The 18,520-nt window shown below is 33.5% G+C and overlaps 1 protein-coding gene and 3 long non-coding RNA genes across 4 annotated transcripts; 1 reads left to right on the forward strand and 3 right to left on the reverse strand.

The window, feature by feature from the left end:
• Nucleotides 1-5,724: 5,724 nt before the first annotated feature.
• On the reverse strand, nucleotides 5,725-6,471 carry LOC104241149 (uncharacterized). Its single transcript, XR_011400460.1, has 3 exons — nucleotides 6,396-6,471; nucleotides 6,162-6,229; nucleotides 5,725-6,066 (listed from the first exon to the last, which is right to left on the reverse strand). It is a non-coding gene; the product is annotated as an uncharacterized lncRNA (long non-coding RNA).
• Nucleotides 6,472-7,468: 997 nt separating this feature from the next.
• Nucleotides 7,469-8,825, reverse strand: LOC138872045 (uncharacterized). Its single transcript, XR_011400461.1, has 3 exons — nucleotides 8,621-8,825; nucleotides 7,943-7,987; nucleotides 7,469-7,551 (listed from the first exon to the last, which is right to left on the reverse strand). It is a non-coding gene; the product is annotated as an uncharacterized lncRNA (long non-coding RNA).
• Nucleotides 8,826-10,824: 1,999 nt separating this feature from the next.
• Nucleotides 10,825-13,082, forward strand: LOC104241148 (uncharacterized). The gene is made up of 2 exons (XM_009796066.2): nucleotides 10,825-10,914; nucleotides 12,558-13,082. The coding sequence occupies exons 1-2, from the start codon at nucleotides 10,845-10,847 to the stop codon at nucleotides 12,893-12,895; spliced, it is 408 nt and encodes a 135-aa protein (XP_009794368.1). The 5' UTR covers nucleotides 10,825-10,844; the 3' UTR covers nucleotides 12,896-13,082.
• Nucleotides 13,083-15,082: 2,000 nt separating this feature from the next.
• On the reverse strand, nucleotides 15,083-17,638 carry LOC104241147 (uncharacterized). The gene is made up of 3 exons (XR_714634.2): nucleotides 17,562-17,638; nucleotides 17,272-17,482; nucleotides 15,083-15,509 (listed from the first exon to the last, which is right to left on the reverse strand). It is a non-coding gene; the product is annotated as an uncharacterized lncRNA (long non-coding RNA).
• Nucleotides 17,639-18,520: the final 882 nt, after the last annotated feature.

Genomic DNA, 18,520 nt, shown 5'->3' on the forward strand with positions numbered 1-18,520 from the left:
AATTTTCTCACCTGTTGTCAAAATGACTTCTATTCGAACAATTTTGAGCTTAGCAGCTAGCCTAGATCTTGAAGTGGAGCAGTTGGATGTGAAAACTGCATTTCTTCATGGAGATTTGGAAGAGGAGATTTATATGGAGCAGCCAGAAGGATTTGAAGTAGCTGGAAAGAAACACATGGTGTGCAAATTGAATAAGAGTCTTTATGGATTGAAGCAGGCACCAAGGCAGTGGTACATGAAGTTTGACTCATTCATGAAAAGTCAAACATACCTAAAGACCTATTCTGATCCATGTGTATACTTCAAAAGATTTTCTGAGAATAACTTTATTATATTGTTGTTGTATGTGGATGACATGTTAATTGTAGGAAAAGACAAGGGGTTGATAGCAAAGTTGAAAGGAGATCTGTCCAAGTCATTTGATATGAAGGACTTGGGCCCAGCACAACAAATTCTAGGGATGAAGATAGTTCGAGAGAGAACAAGTAGAAAGTTGTGGCTATCTCAGGAGAAGTACATTGAACGTGTACTAGAACGCTTCAACATGAAGAATGCTAAGCCAGTCAGCACACCTCTTGCTGGTCATCTAAAGTTGAGTAAGAAGATGTGTCCTACAACAGTGGAGGAGAAAGGGAACATGGCTAAAGTTCCTTATTCTTCAGCAGTCGGAAGCTTGATGTATGCAATGGTATGTACTAGACCTGATATTGCTCACGCAGTTGGTGTTGTCAGCAGGTTTCTTGAAAATCCTGGAAAGGAACATTGGGAAGCAGTCAAGTGGATACTCAGGTACCTGAGAGGTACCACGGGAGATTGTTTGTGCTTTGGAGGATCTGATCCAATCTTGAAGGGCTATACAGATGCTGATATGGCGGGTGACATTGACAACAGAAAATCCACTACTGGATATTTGTTTACATTTTCAGGGGGAGCTATATCATGGCAGTCTAAGTTGCAGAAGTGCGTTGCACTTTCAACAACTGAAGCAGAGTACATTGCCGCTACAGAAACTGGCAAGGAGATGATATGGCTCAAGCGATTCCTTCAAGAGCTTGGATTGCATCAGAAGGAGTATGTCGTCTATTGTGACAGTCAAAGTGCAATAGACCTTAGCAAGAACTCTATGTACCATGCAAGGACCAAACACATTGATGTGAGATATCATTGGATTCGAGAAATGGTAGATGATGAATCTCTAAAAGTCTTGAAGATTTCTACAAATGAGAATCCCGCAGATATGCTGACCAAGGTGGTACCAAGGAACAAGTTCGAGCTATGCAAAGAACTTGTCGGCATGCACTCAAACTAGAAGACAGTGCTACCTCCTCTGGATGAATGAGACTGGAGGGGGAGATTGATGATGTCCATCTCATTGAAGAAGTATTAGGCATGTGCCTAATAAGAGTTTTCTTTGGTTTGGTAGCCAACCTTGTTGACTTGGTTTGGTTGGTAGCCAACCTTGTTGAATTTCTTTGGTTTGGTAGCCAACTTTGTTGAATTGTGAAAAGTGTGTGTAAATTGTCAAATATTGTAGGCTTTAGAGGGTGAAGCTTTGGCTATAAAAGGAGAGCTTCAACTCTCATTTCTACACACCAACAAAGAGAGAAAGAAAGAGTGAGGTTTCACAGACAAGGTATAAGAAAATAGTCTGTGAGGAAAATAGAGAGTGAGCGATATTGTAGTGAGGTGGGAATATCAAAAGAGGGTTATTTCTTTTGAGTGTTGTAGTGGTCTTTGGAGTATTTATCTCCGACCTACAAAGTGTAAAATTCCTTACTATAGTGATATCAGTTGCTCCTCTCGGGGTCGTGGTTTTTTCCCTTATTCAGAAGGGTTTTCCACGTAAAAATCTTGGTGTCATTGTTACTCTTTTATTCTTGTTAATTACCGTATCTCGGTGCTACATTATTATTCTGCTTTATTACCGTGAATATTATTTTGGTAAGGGGTTTATTCCCAACAAGTCCAAACCTTTTGCTACAAGAAAAAGGATTAGCCAAGTATAAGAGAATTATAATTTCCTTCTACAAAAAGGAAAACTCAATTAAGGTAATTATATTGCCCTTTCCTTCAACAAATAGGAAAACCAAATATGGTAAGAAAATTATGGCAAACACCTAACACATTTAAAGGCTACGGAGCATGTGCATTTTATCCTGTTGCATGATTTAGATTACTTTCATTCATATGGTGTCTTGGCAAAGGATTTGAGAAGTTGTCCAGTATTGAAAGTTTTGTCGCTGAAACAAGATAACTCAGCTTGATAAAATCTCATGTACTCATTAAGATTCATATTCAGCTCCAGTGTATTGTTTTTCCTATATGCTCAGTAAATTTGTTTTCCTCTTTTAACTTCACAATACAACTCAACTTACTAAAATTTCATGCATCTTAACTTTGATTTGAATAGTTGGACAAGTGATCCTTCAAGAACTTACCTGATGAACCTTTAATTTGCTTGTGCAGGATGTTGCTTCCATAGAAATATACCAGGTAATACATAGAGTCTAATAGCTTGCTTGGCCAAACTTTTCAAAATTAGCTTATTTTAAAAAGTATTTTTCTCAAAAATACTTTTCAAAAAGAATATTTTTGGTGAGAAGCAGTTTGTGTTTGACAAATCAACTTGAGAAGCATTTTTAAATTTTCAAAAATAACTTCTACTTCTACTCAAAAGTAATTTTTTCATTCTAAAAGTTTGACCAAATATCTTAATTTTGTGAAAAAATATTGTTAGCTAAAAAAGCATTTTTGGCCAAAAAACAATACACCTAATAGGCTATAATTTCATTTCGAGCATAAAAGAATGAGTTTGTTTCTTCTTCTTCCCCTAAATGTTTTTCCAGTACACTTGTACATAAAAAGATGAAAATCTAGCAAGCATTTTAAATGAAATTTCGCGTCCTATAATTGGCGTAACTGCTGCAATAATAATAGAGTACTAGAGAAGAAGTATGCAGATTAATAAAGGTGAAAGTAAGTTCATATCAAATAGTCAATATGTAATTGTACACTTGCTCCATAAAGACCTTTTATTTTTTTCATGAAAAATGAAAATGAAGAGATAAACCATGATGAGCGAATTCCTTGCGTTCATTATGCCTATGTGCCGGCTACTCTCGAATTCCTTTATGGCAGGATACAGTTATTGGGGTTTGCCTACAGCTACCCCTTTTTCCATGTGTCTGGTATAATTTTGTTATATTAGTGAAATAAATTTTATTAGAGTGGAAGGAGGTTTCTGATTTTAATGTATTTATTGCATGTTGTGCAGCTATGTGTGGTATATTCGTGTGTACTCGCACTCTTTTTGCTGGCAGGAGTTCTTTGGAGCATGCTAAATTTGAGCTTATGGTATAATGAAGCACAAACAAAGATGCATGACAAAGTTTAGAAAGTATGTTAATTACTACCGACTAATTTAGTTCTCTTAATTCTCATATCAAAATGAAGTTGATTAAAACTAAAAGTTACAGCTTCTATACTATTGGGCCCGTGCGCAATAATAAAGTAAATGCTTGCCTTATCAAGCCTCATGCACATAATAATATTCCCACCTTGTCTCGCCACATGTGCAAACCCACATATTTAACTCGCCTTGTTGCGCCACATGTGCATATATCAATAGTAACAAAGCACGCAAAACCTCGTGCAACACAATAACAACTGCACTGCAATTAGAGGTAAACAACAGGGGCACTCCTGAGGTAATACCTCATAGTCCCAAAAGTAAATATGCAACAGGGACGCTCCTGAGGTACCGCCTAAAAGTTAATATGCAACAGGGTTGCTCCCGAGGTGCCACCTAGTGATCCCAAAAGTATATATGCAACTGTGGCTCTCCCGAGGTACCGCCTCGTAGTTCCAAAAGTAAATATGCAATAGGGGCACTCCCTAGGTACCACCTCGTACTCCCAAAAGTAAATTTGCAACAATGACAAAAACACAAGAATATGGCAAGTAAGTCAACTCAGGAATTCTTGAACACAAAGAAGACGAAAGAACGAGCTCACACGAAAAGACACAACAGGAAATAAGGATACAACATAGCAATAACTCAGCGAGGAAGAGATATTGTGTAACAACGATTCCACGTAAGCACAATTCAACGATAAGAGGGATAACATGAATCACTAACTCCAACTAAGGATAAATCAACAATGATAAGGGATAACAAAACTTCAATTAGGTGGAGCAACTACGGAAGAGATTCAACAATTCAATTAAGGATAGGTAGATTATAGAAAGGATAATAGTAACTTCAAATAATGATAGGCAACCAAGGAAAAGACAGCATAACATAAAAAGAGGCAACAACTTCAGTTAAGGCACATAAGAGTTTAATCAGCAATAAGGAAAAAATATGGAGCAATTAATTCCAAATAAGACACGTAAGGGTGGATTTAGCAAATGGAAAATTTAACATGACAACACAACTTCATATTTAATGGACATAAAAACCTAAAGGCCCTAGACGGTTAAATTTCTATAAATAAGCCCGAGCACGTACTCATCACCTCGCGTACACGAGCTTCACATAACATAATTAGCACCCAAGACTCAAATCTTAAGGGGTAGTTCCGCCACACAAAGTTAGGCAGGATACTTACCTCAAAGAAGATAGACAGTTATTCTAAAATGAACTTCTCGAGTAAAATAATCTCCGGACGGCTCAAATCTAGCCCAAATAACTTCAAATTATAAATAAAACTCATAAGAAACAATCTCAGATAATAAAACTTCAATCTTTAACAAAAACTAAAAAGTCAACCCAAAAGTGAACCCCTGGCCGACACCTCTGAACCCGACAAAATTCACAAAATCCGAACACCCATTTAATTACGAGTCCAATCATATTAATTTCATCCAAATCCGACTCCGAATCGATGTTCAAAACCTAATTATTCTCTTTAGAAAAGTTTTTGATAAAAAAACCCCAATTTTCCAATCAAAATATGGATTAATTCAAAACTAAACTTCTGTAATCATATTAAAATACAAAAATTATAGTTAGATACTGACCCCCATGAAAAGATGAGAAGAACGCCGCGAAAATCACCTCAATCGGAGTTTTAGAACTCAAGATATGCTCAAAATACCAAAATAACGCGGTCTAATTTTTTTATACTTAGGAATTTTCGCTTTTGCGACAAAACATCTGCACCTGCGCATTTCCAGCTGTAATTTCCGCTTTTGTGGACCATTTTTCGCACCTGCAAGACCGCAAATGCGGACCCAACTTCGAATCTGCGAAGTATCAGCACCAGCTCTCTTCTCCAACACTAAAATAAGCATAACTTCCTCATACGATGTCCAAATTCAACGATTCGTTTTGCTATGACTCCGTAATTATGATACGGATCTAATGCTTCAATTAAAATATAAATTGGAGCTTATTTGCTTAATTTGGTACCATTTATGCTTGAAGAAACGAAGTCAAAACATAAAAAAACGAGCGCAACACAACCCAAACCTATTCGAAACTCACCCGATCCCCTCGGGGGTCCGTCCGAATATATCAATAAGTCCCAAAACTATGAATTGCACCTCAAATCGAACTTTATGAACTTATGAACTTTCAACTTCTAGTACTCGCGCCGAAACATATCAAATCAACTCGGAATAATATCAAATTTTACATGCAAGTCTCAAATGACATAACGGAGCTAATTCAGCTCTCATAATCGAAATCCGAGCCCCATATCAACAAAGTCAACTCCCGGTCAAACCTCTTAGCCTTCCAAAATTTCAACTTTCTAATTTTCGCCAAAATGCTTCAAACTATCCTACGACCCTCCAAATCCAAATCTGGATGCACGCCTAAGTCCAAAATCACCATACGAAGTTGTTGGAATCATCAAAATGTCATTTCGACTAGGCCTTCCCCAGATGAAATGTTATAGAAATGGGGCTGGGGAGAGTAGGTGTTGTGTTATGGGACTGATTTACAACAAAAGAGTCAACAGAAGAGGACTTGGGTATGGGCGCCTGAACTGGAGATAGAGTAGATGTTGCACTTGGCGTAACAGGTGGTGCATTTCCAGCAAGCAACATAATAGCTTGAGCCTAATCCAAAAGAAGATATAATTGGTGAAATTGTCAACATAAGATACATTTATGAGACCAACATCAGGGAGAACCTAAAGGTCTAGAGCGTTTACCTTCTCTAGTGAAACATTATCATAAACGCAGACGGAGCCAACATAAAAGATGGTCAACTGAGCAGGACCTGCGGGAGTTTTAGGAAAAAATCAAAAGTCTAAAGCAAAAATTCCACAAAGATCAGTTTTTAAGCCGAAGACGCATATAGATTATCTTATCATATGAATCACAGATAAAAAACCAAACCCATAAACACACACACCAAGAAATCACAGAAATTCCATAAAGATCACCTTTAGTTGAAGATTGGGGAAAATTGGAAGAGATTGAAGGGTTGAAGCTCAAGGCTCAAGAATGCGACGTTCTATGAACGTAAAGCTAAAGGAGCGACAGATTAGTCATATCCGTTTGAAAATCTATCAAGAAGCTACAAAATCAGGTATGTACAAATGATCAATGATAATGAAAGAGCTATAGAACAACCAAAAAAGAGAAAACAATTTGGATATAAAGGGAAAAATTAAACTCAATGACCGCAAACTAAATCACAAAAGAAAGTAAACAAATTAATGAAAGCACATTGAACATTCTATTTATACACTTAAACAACCATATGTAACCAGTATAAAATTTGAATATGCAGGAATGTTTCAATGTGCCACTAGAATGTAAACTCCAAATGAGTAAGGTAAGAAGCTCCCAATCATCAATGGTGTGCCAAAACAGGATGGAATGAAGCTCCTAATATCAATCGAGTAGGAGGAATGCATCAATGACATGAATGTTCCTAGACAAATGCGTCTATATTTTGATATTTATAGATCCACTTTGAAATGACATCGTAAGCGCAATTTAGCGGGAGAATTCTTAAGTAGCAACAATGTATGAATACAAGCTTGCATGTAGGAAGATATGATAATTGGGTAATTGAAAGCACTCTGCCAAAAAAAGGTATATGATAAGTCACGAAGATGAACATCTCTTCAATAATTTTTCCTATTGTTCAACAGCAAGGAAGAAGTTACTTTTTGTTGAAGCTCAGATGACCGCGAAGCTGACTTTATTTTTATCGTTTCAGTCAATTGTTTTCAGAAGTTGATGTAGGTTCATGGCGTAGACTGGATTCTAAAGAAAATTCAGGAAGGAAAGAATTAACTAGTGGTTCCTATTATGAAAAAGACAGTGAGAGTAGACCATAAGAAATGCAGTTGATAAAGCAGAAGATGCTATTTAGTTAAACAAATTGAATAAAGTGCAAGTCTTACAATCAGTTCTACAGTATTTTTCAATAGAGACACTAAAATAATCATGCTAATAAAAGGTTATATGTAAGAATTCTGCAGGGCTAGTATAATACCTCCAAATATTTTTAGCAAAATAACCTGTGTAGCAGATGCCATTCACTGAGTCGGTGGCATATGTATAGCAGCAGACACATCTTGATACCAGCTGGTGTGCAAAATTAGAAACTCTAGGATCAGTAAGAAGATTGATTGTTCGTTAAAGTTTTCCATAGTAAGAAAGGACAGTTAAAAGAAATAATTTTTGTGCCAAATCTTTTTTTAGTAAAAAATGTAGTTTTCCTTGGTGTCATTATCTCCCAGGCACAAGGTCTCGTGAAATTGCCAGAATAATCCACCAAAGTGCAAAGTGCAAAGTGTAAAATGCAAAGAAGAAAAAGAAAAAGAATTTTACGGATGATAGAACTTTACAAAGTGTAGATTAGTAGGAGAATTATCTCCCATCTGGTAAAAAGGATTTTACGTCTTCATTTATTGATGCTGCGAGTCAGCTAATATGAAATAATAGTCCAAACTTTATCATTGGTAGTAGATAATACCAGTGTAAATAGTGAAATGACTGAACTTTTTTCTGGAGGAGGAATCTGAAATAAGCAAAGAAAAAAGGATTTAGTGGGCACATGAGTCACTCGGTAAGATAATTTTTAACTGAAGAGAAGTAACACATTACCCATCTTTCTTTTGATAAAACAATGACTTTTACTGCTTACACAAATTGTTCAACAGATGGTGAAGGCATACACATGTGTTCAACACCCATGTTCAAGCGTATTACATTTTCCTCAGGTCAAAACAACAATATATTGCCGTCATGTTTGTGATATGCTTTTAAAGCTTCGAACAATCCCTATTAATATTTCCAATAGCATTTTTAGTGACTCTAACACATGAATAAGTAACCATTAAAATGAGTAACAAAGAAGAAATATATTTTAGAATAAGAAAAGTTTCATGAGACACTATCATAATACAAAAGTGTAAAAACTAACCTATCCATAATTTAATATTTAAGCAGATGAGCTCAACTTAATGTTTATCGAAACATTGTAATTCACCCTTGGAAAAGTTTTCACCTTGAGAACATTTCATGACATACATATAATCAGTGGCCAAAGCCAAGGTTGTCCCACTCAATGTTGGTTAATTCAGATGTTATGTTGCTGTTATAAAAATAAAGATCCTATCAATTATGTGAAAAGCAATAAACAAAGCTTTACCATGAAGTCGTTTTTTTCTCTTTTTAATGAGGCCATTACTCAAATGGTCACTCAACTATCCCAAATTATCTCTTAAAGTCACTTTACTTTCGTTTGTAACAACAAAATCATTGAACTATGCCTATTGCACTCAGAAGGCCACTCAACTAGATTTTCCAAATTTTGGATTGCCAAATACCTATTTTATCCTCTAAATTATAAACATTTATCTTCTTTTTATTTTTTAAAACTTTTTAATATTATGATTTTCCCTTTTTAATTTATATTATGGACTTATCTATAGAATAAATAAATATTATTTATAAATTAAAAAAAATAAAAAGTATTTAAGCATGTATAATGCTTAGTAAAAAAAAGTTAATTAGAATAATTTGTTAGTAATAATAATTTTAGTATTAACAACAAAACTTCAAAAATTTATTTACACAATTCAGAATGAAAGAAAATAAAGGTTGTAAAATATATATTCTATGCACGTAATACAAAAATAATTATTTAAATAAAGATATTTTTATAATATACATTATATATTCTTGAAAATTATGCTCAATTATATTATTATGTTTCTATCAACTTTCCGACGACACAAAGTTATGTCACCAGAAAGTAGGGGGACTATCTGTATAGGGTAAAATATACTATGTTAAATCGTGCATGGAATATATAAAATATAATTGAGCAAAATTTTCAAGAATATATATATATATATATATATATATATATATATATATATATATATATATATGTATATTATAAAAATACTTTTATTTAAATAATTATTTTTGCATTACATGAATCGAATATATATTTTACAACCTTTATTTTCTTTCATATTGTGTAAATAAATTTTTAAATTTTTGTTGTTAATACTAAAATTATTATTACGAACAAATTATTCTAATTAATTTTACTATGCTCATTATTTTGTTATTCCAACATTATAGATTATAGATGCTTAAATACTTTTTATTTTTTAATTTATAAATAATATTTATTTATTCTATAGGTAAGTCCATAATATAAATTAAAAAGCAAAAATCATAATATTGAAAAGTTAAAAAAATAAAAGAAGATAAATATTTATAATTTAGAGGGTAAAATAGGTATTTGATAATCCAAAATTTGAAAAATCTAGTTGAGTGATCTTCTGAGTGCAATAGGCATAGTTCAACGACTTTGTTGTTATAAACGAAAGAAAAGTGATTTTCGGAGAAAATTTGAGAAAGTTGAGTGACCATTTGAGTAATTGACTCCTTTTTAATTTATGCATTCTGATGGTACTTGTATTGGAGGAAGTAATCACTTCCCTTTCTCATTGTAAATAGCATTCCATGACCATTATCCTACAGATAATTGATTAATATGTTAAAACAAAAGCGCAAAAAGGACAGAGCAAATTATCATATGATATTAATAGTGATATACCTTTAGATCAACTGATTGTTATCCTACCACATGTCTTGATTTTGCAAACCAAATGTTATGTGGTATTTTAGTCATTCCTGTTGTGACAGAAGTTTCACGTGGTTGATATGTCATTAAATGGCACACAATTGTGATTGTCTGATCGCAGAGCATCATAAACAGATGAGTTACCTGCATCAGACAACTTTAATATATCAGTGCCACAATTTTTTTCATTTGAATCAGCAAGCTGGTATTCCAAATTCATATCTCAAATACATGATATATCGACATCATCGAGGGTGGAAGTCTCTTCCTCAATTTCAGTATCTGTCAAATAGAGAACAACAATATTTAAATTAACTTATCAGCTAAAAGATATTTAATTAGCACAGAAACAACGCAGGAAAAGGAAAGAGTATCGAAGTATAATATTGCGGATAATTTTTGTCATATGCGCAAAATCTTTGATTGTTCACCATTCACCCAAAATCCAAAGTAATACGTGCTCTTCTCAAAGGTAGACAGAGCAACTGCAATCAGAGAGCATAAAAGCATGTGAGAAAAATGGGTACACAGGGCAACAACAAAATACCTGTGAAAGTAACGTATGTCGAAGACATCAAGCAGCTGCCTTTTTAACAAAATACCTGTGAAAGTAACGTATGTCGAAGACATCAAGCAGCTGCCTTTTTAATGATTTCATCATCTCTCAGCTCTATTTTCTCTTGCTATTTTCAATACTTTTTCAACAAACTGTTAACGATCTCGTCAGCTATTTCCGAAATCCTGAAGTTGGAGCTAGTTTTAAGTAAAAATAATGGAGAGAGATTTTATGGGTTTGACTCATCATGTGAAGCAAGAAGTCACTGAAGAACCTATAGATCCAGGTATCGTATTGCCTTTTCGTTTATGTTTCATGTTTTCTCTTCCTCTTATTTCAAGCTTGAATCTTTAGGCCAGTTCCATATTATTAATATTTCTATGAGAATATCTCTCTGCTTAAATCGTCCCTTTTCCATTTAATTAGTCTATTTAGTTGAAGAAATTGTTTTTCTTGTAAACCAGCTATCATATAAGCAAAAAATCTCAAATAGCCTTGATCATGAGCCATATAATTATCACTATAAATAAGAACCATAATTCCAACCGTAGTGATTAATATTGACATAATAGAAGTAAGTGGGTCGATCAAGTATCCGAAGTCTAAAGAAAAATCATTATTGATGATCCAAGACCATACATATTGATAAAAAGAACTGCTATTTATTTGCTGAATAGACAGGTAGATTGAAAAAACCATGACTATGCTTAACAATAAAACACTCTGAAAAGCCCACATACGGCGAAAACTTTTTGTTGCCGTTGGAAAAAGAAAAAGTCCCGCTCCTATTAACATAGGGACTGGAAGTGGAATGAAAGGTATGATCCACGCATATTCATATGTCTGTTCCATAAAAAAGTTTTGAATTCTTAATTAATTGTTTCCGATTCACCGGATCTTACCTCTTTTGAAAGGAGTCAATAAAAAGTCAAAATATGGACTAACTGAAACTAATTTAAAACTTAAATCGAATTTTCTATTCTTACTTATTCTGAGTCTTTGCTAAATACTTCAACTATTGAAATCAAGAAGTTACAATTGGTCAAATGATATGAAAGGGATTAATTACTAGTCTCTTTTGAAATAGGCCTATTTTTCTCCAAGTTTGACCAGTGAATCGAACGGCATTAAAAGGGCAGAATATTCCCTAAAAACGCGCTAAAATTAAGGAGAGAATCTTGGTGTTAATTGATTCTACATTAAATTCAATTTTTAAAAAGGAAAAGGAGATTCTCATCTGAGTATTTTTCTCCAGAACTACAATTCAAATTCTCGAAAAAAAAAGAACGAACAATTCAAATTTTCGAGTTTCAACAACTCAAAGTTGAAAAAATCTGTTCTTCCATATATTTTCCACCATTGATAGCCATTAAAAAGCTTGAAAGCTTTGAATTCAAATTTGGGTTTTCAAAAATCATTATTTGTTTGGATTGGGTGTTGTTGTAAATAATTCGGAATATGTTTAGGAGTTTATATCTCAATTTTGAGGGGTTTTGGTGAAGATTAGACTTGGTTTTGACTGAATTTCAGATTGAAATTCGAAGAAGAAGAAGAAGACATATTTCCAGAAATTGTAGATAAATTGTAGAATTGTAGATCAATTGTAGATAAATTGTAGATTGGGAAAACTAAAACTTCTACAATTATGTCGAAAATGCCAATTATGCTACAATTGAAATGAGAATTGGGATATTAAAATTTAATGTATCCAGTTTGTAGATATCTACAAATTTTCTACAAAAAATCTACAAAGAAACTACAAATCAGTTTACGTATGTATAAAGCAGTATTGTTTTGAAGGGTATCTACAAAGTTACTACATTTATAGTACAATTACACGACAATCTATGTTGAAAAAAAATGTTGACTACAAAATTTTCTCTTTATCTACAAAATTTCTACAAATAAACTACAAATTAATTTTTCCAGGATTGATGAAGAACAAAACAGCAGAAGATGCAGAAGATGGGCCACCAGAGTTGCTCTTTATTCATGCTGGTTATACAAGTAAAATTTCTGACTTCTCATGGAACCCATGTGAAGACTGGGTCGTCGCTAGAGTTGCTGAAGACAATATACTACAAATCTGGCAGATGGCGGAAAACATCTACCACGATGAAGATGATATACTCAATGAGTCTCATCTCTGTATTTTTTTAGAAGAAGAAGGAATGGAGAAGAGAAAGAAATGGGAGGGGGAAAACGAATATGGTCAGATCTTAGGAATTAAGGGGAGAGAGAAACGTGTGATATATGGATACCTTTAATTAAGGAGTAAAAACTGCCTATTAATTAGACCCTTAATTAAGTATGGTATAGGATTAGTAATTTGGTATACGGGTTTGTAATTAAATCAAACTTTAAACATTGAGGGTAATAAGGTTTCATATATGGTATAGATAGGTAAAAATTCTAAAAGCAAATAATATTATGTGTACTTGTGTGAAAGCAAAACTGAGCCCACCCCAAATTGAACATTACTATCCGTAAATAACTGGCAGAAAAGTGAAAATCGGCTTTGCAGAAGGAAATAAAAAGTTGATTAGCATTTTTTACCATATCAAGTGTTCTACTCAAATGTCAAATTTCATAACAGTTAAGCCTCCAATGGACAAAACAAACTAATAAGACAAATCGACGTACATCATACAATAAACAACATTAGGAACTTCACTTCAGAGATGCATGTACATTCACTTTTAAATTGGCAAATTAGTCAACTTGAACATTTCAACTGGACACCGATTTAATTATTTTCTAAAAATAAAAGTTCAGAGATTCACAAACTGCGTAGTAGATACATGATGGTGTTGTCATTTCAAAATGATACAAAAAGGCTAAGAAAACACAAAAATATATTTATTTGCTATGCAGAAATGAAGGAATCTACATACAGATAGAGAAAAAGAATTAACAGCTTAATCATAAACTGTTACTTCGTACATAATTCGAGGATAAAGAAGAGACCATAGTCTGTCTGAAAAGGAACTTGATCTATAATTCTTCTACGTTATCCATTTAATAGAAGGGAGACCATAATTGCTAGCCCCCTTTAAATTTTCAGTTCAGAAACTGCTATTCCACCAATTTCATCCAAGCAAAAAAGTCTAATAGCTTGTTTGGCCAAGCTTCTCAAGACAAAAAAAGTGTTTTTTTCCTCAAAAAGTACTTTTTTTTTCCTAATTTGAGGTGTTTGGCCAAGCTTATTTGGGAAAAAAGTGCTTTTGGGAAGAAACAGAAGCAGTTTCAGAGAAGCAGAAAAAAATAGCTTCTTTCCAAAAGCAGAAGCAGTTTTGGCTTTTCTTCTTACCTAAAATACCCTTAACAAAATATAGTATATACCAAAATAACCCTTAAACTTAATACTTAGGATATTAATTTATAAATATTTCTTCTTATTTTTAGGAAACTTTCTAATATATAGTGACTTTAGGGGTGATTGCTTTTATATTTGTTGAAGGAATTTTAATATATTTAACTTATACTAAAAGAATTAAGTACTTTTTAATTTTATTTTCATATTTTACTTAAATAAAATGAATTTTTTTAATTATTGCATGTAATAACAAAATTTTGATATTATTTATTTACTTATAATATTAATTATTAAGTAAATCTATTCATGTCCTTATTCGTAATTTGACACTTAAAAGCACTTTCTAAAAAACTTGGCCAAACACAAATTATTTCTCAAAAGTGCTTTTCAGATTAGCCAACTGATTCTCTCCAAAAGTACTTTTTTCAAAAGCACTTTTTTCAAAAGCAATTCTCAAAATAAGCTGATTTATAAAACACTTGAAACCATGGCAAAGCACGTCATCAAACAAATGAGAAGTGCAATTAAGAGCCAAGTAAAAGATGCTTTCTTGATATATAGCAGCAGATCAAGCAAGAAGAACTTCACAAAATCTTACCAACATAGAAGGCCATTACATACAGAGAGCAGCTACAGTATATTATTAAGGAAACTCCCCCTTAAGTTTCGCTGGCTTCAACATGTCTTAGAGTCAAGAATGTGCCAAGACTTGACTTTGGTAGGTCATAACGACAAACCTTGAAGAACAAACAAATGTCAGAGTAAATGAAGTGTTTGAGCCTGTCCTTTCCTCAAGTAACATAGCCAATCGTTGCTAGGTGACGCTGCATTTTGTTCTCCTAAAGTTTTAGTTGCCAGAGAAGATAATTTGCCTTCAAGTGGACAGACTTGTGAGAGGTCCAAGATGATTTGAAACAATCATGCGTGCTGACAAGAAGCATTATCAAGCTAGTGTCTAGAAAGATAACTTTTCCTTTTTGGTTCGCAACTGTAGATAATTTTTCAAGTTCCACTTTATTTTGGTCTCTCAGATAGATAGTTGCAGTCCTTATAACTTTTTGCCTATTAGCTGCAGTTTTATAATGTCCTTCATTGTTCCGTTTCCACCACTGAACCTAAGTTTTTGACATTGAACAACTTATGCAAATAGGAAATCTAGTTTACAATGTGCCAAATAGTCCTGTTACAAAAATCCTGCAAACATAGCATAAAAGGTGCAGAGGTTATGCACACATCAAATCTTTAAGAAGCATCGAGTACACCATTATCCCTCCTGTCTTGTATCACAAAAACTATACCGAACTTATATATCCTATGTACAAGCTATTACCAAAAAAAAAAAAAAAAAAAGATTTCCTACAGATTGATGGTTTCAGCTATGATATAAGTTATACATATCAGTAATCCCAAAATTAAGCTTCAGCTCGACTAATGAAAGATGGAGAAGTTACTTCAGTAAGAGAATGGTCGTAGCTACAAAATAATTCATAAAGAGAATGATCATAGCTACAAACCATAAAGCAGCTCCTTCACGAGGAAGTTTTAGCTCCTCGCACTTTGGACACCTTCGAATAGTAGAAAAAATAAATTAGCAGAGAAATCAGAGTACAGAAACTCTTCAGTGAAAGTAACATTAAAAGGCCAACTATTGGCAGTATAACTATAAAAGCAAATGAAAGATCACCCAATAGCAATTGCCAACATGTATTGGATGCATTAAATTTTCAACTCCGAGGATGATCAACAAAGGTCCCAAAAAAGTAAGTTTATGATACCCTCACAGATACAGTACGTCAAAATGGAATCCTATATGATTTATGAAAATCAACAAAAAATTATACAAGGTAACATAGCGAGGAAACGAAACAAGGAATGAAATAAGCTGACCAAAGCATAAAATGGAGACACCAGCATCAGAATTACTTTGTCCCTCTTTTTTATGCAATAAACAAGGAATTTTTAGAATATCCATCTCTACATTTCATATGAAATACTCTATTATCTCTAGACATCTTCAGAATTTTCAGCCACTCAGCTTTAAACAACAGTAGAACCTTTTTTTTTTCCTTTGAGAACCAAGAAATCCGCCACACCAGCTTTAGAGGATAATGGACTGTCTCTCTACTCTTCATCACCACTTAAATACAAGTGTTGTTTCACCAACTAGGATCCAAACTTGTGACATGCAGTTACCACATATCTCGCAGTGTACTACCTTTGCTAAGTGCTAACAACAGAAACTATACTCGAACTGCAACATTAAGTTTTATATTAAGGTCACAAAAATATCCTAGCACAATTTTTATTTGTAATCAGATGTATTAGCTAATCTGATTAGCTAATGGTAACAATTTGCAGTCGTCTTTTTTGTTCTCAAACAAATAGATTTGATACACTACGATCCAGCTCTAATCCTTTCATCATCTAAGCTAGTTTCATCTTCAAGTCATAACACTAAACTTCAATTGTGCTTGATTTTGATATGTTAGTTTCATTCTTCGTCGGATGCGCCCAGAGCAGGGCTAAAATTGAAAAACTGAATCTAAAATTATAAAAATTTGAAGTTACAACATATATGAAATTAATAGGTACCCTTAGAAGGAACCTAGCAGAAGCTAGTGGTAATTTAAAGGTGCAAAAACTGTGGACAAATCTATAATATGTGATTTTTGAGAAGTTTGCCATATATATATATATATATATATATATATATAGTAATATATGTAAATTGAAGTGCTATTACTCTTTCTCCCTTTTTCTTACTGACACCTCTAAATCTGTAAATCAATTATCTATGTGGACACTTACCTTTCTCTTAAAGTTGCTAAATCAATATGCATAAAAAATTACTACAGCTCTCTGAAGAGGACGGCTAATATTCATTCTCAGCTTCAACTTCCAGTTGCATTAATACCGAATCTCTGTTTCCTTTCCCCCTTTCTGAATGAAGTATGAATGTTATAACTTAACTAAATTTAGGAGCTTGTTGTTATTTCACTTGCTTTCTCATTCGTGGTCCAGTGTCTAATATAGTACCCAAAGACAGAGAGAACCTGGAGGCGGCAAACTTTTTCTGCGTTTTTTCTAAAACTCTGACATAGAAGAATTAGAAGTAGGGATAAAGTGGAGGTATATGATATAATTTAGCCACAGCGAAATGCGAAGAAAAAGCATTGGTACTCCTCAAGAGAAATACAGATAGAGATGAATCACAAACACTCAAAAAAATAGAGAAGACAGAATATGCATAAGAAAGTTAACAGATATGGTAATTCATTGAAGAATTTTCTCAAACACCTAGAGAACAAAAGTCATAGAGATACCCACCAAAAAATACGATTGACGAAAGGAAACACACTAAAGTTCAAACTTGACTACAATAGGAAAGACGAAGAGAGCAGATGTTCTGGATTTTTCTTAGTTGGAGATGGCGCCACTTCTCTACGGTCGAGAAACCAGCGGTCTTTGAAATGACGGAAATATCCTCGGACTAATATTTAATTCCATGGAAGCGCACATGTTGACCGAGATGTGCTTGCTACACAAAGGTAGACCAAAAATTGGAAGGAAGAAGACAACAAAGAGAAATTTTAGCAAAAATTGAAAGGAAAGCATACCTGGATCTGGATGAGAAGATGAAGAAAAGAGTTAGCTGTTGGACGATGGTGCTCTTTTTTTTGTTAGAGATGAGAAAGAAAAAGGATCCTTCTAGAGTTCTATTTTAACCCTTATGATGTAATTACTATATTGCCCTTAAATAAAGTTAGATTTGCAAAGATGCCATTCGTCGACCATCTTGCTCTTTCTATATAACTAGTATACTTATAAAAAAAAATATATTAGCATGATAATATTGCTCTTAATTATTTGCTCATTTGAATTATATAAACAAAAGGAATACTTAATAAGTGGACTCATCGCTGTGCCCTTTGCTATGCTTGTTATTTCATGGAGTAGTTTTCTATAAATTTGCTTGCATTTTGTCCTCAACTTAGAAGCGTCAATATCTTGGGCAGGCTAAACAAATTAAATAAATATTTCACCACACCAAGATATACATAATAAAACATCACTATTTCCCTGGTGGATTGAGAAATAGCCAAAAATCTCTCATGATGTAAATGCTGAATTATAAGAAAGTTATTCACCGGATGTTTTGTTTTCTGTTAGCTTGTGTATTCTCATCAACTTTCACAAAAATCAGTCTTCCATCAAAAATCTACAATCGGTAGATCATTTCAATTAAAGAAAAGCAACACCAAACCAGAACAGAAAACACAATTATGAATCAGTTCTAGAACTTTATACATAGGAAATCAAATACTGTTGGCATTAAAAATAAGAGATATTTTATGGATAATTGTCCTACCTATGTGCTTTTACTTCTTCAACTCATATCCAAAAATAGCTCTAAGGCCTTAATTGCTAGAGCATTTCCAGCATAGTCATCAATTGTAGGTGCATAGGCTATCATCAAGACTTTATGATTCATCTTCATCTTTCTCTGTTTAATGAACAAATAAAATCGAGATTATTTTAATCAACGGGTAGATCAATATAACCTGCTCTAAAGGCT

Source organism: Nicotiana sylvestris, chromosome 6 (genome assembly GCF_000393655.2).
Source record: "Nicotiana sylvestris chromosome 6, ASM39365v2, whole genome shotgun sequence".
NCBI lineage: Eukaryota > Viridiplantae > Streptophyta > Magnoliopsida > Solanales > Solanaceae > Nicotiana > Nicotiana sylvestris.

Excerpts from the sequence above, each read along its gene's own strand:
- LOC104241148 (XM_009796066.2), top strand. The coding sequence starts at position 10,845 with ATGGAGAGAGATTTTATGGGTTTGACTCATCATGTGAAGCAAGAAGTC. Across the intron at positions 10,915-12,557 it reads TGAAGAACCTATAGATCCAG|GATTGATGAAGAACAAAACA; the intron begins GTATCGTATTGC and ends TAATTTTTCCAG.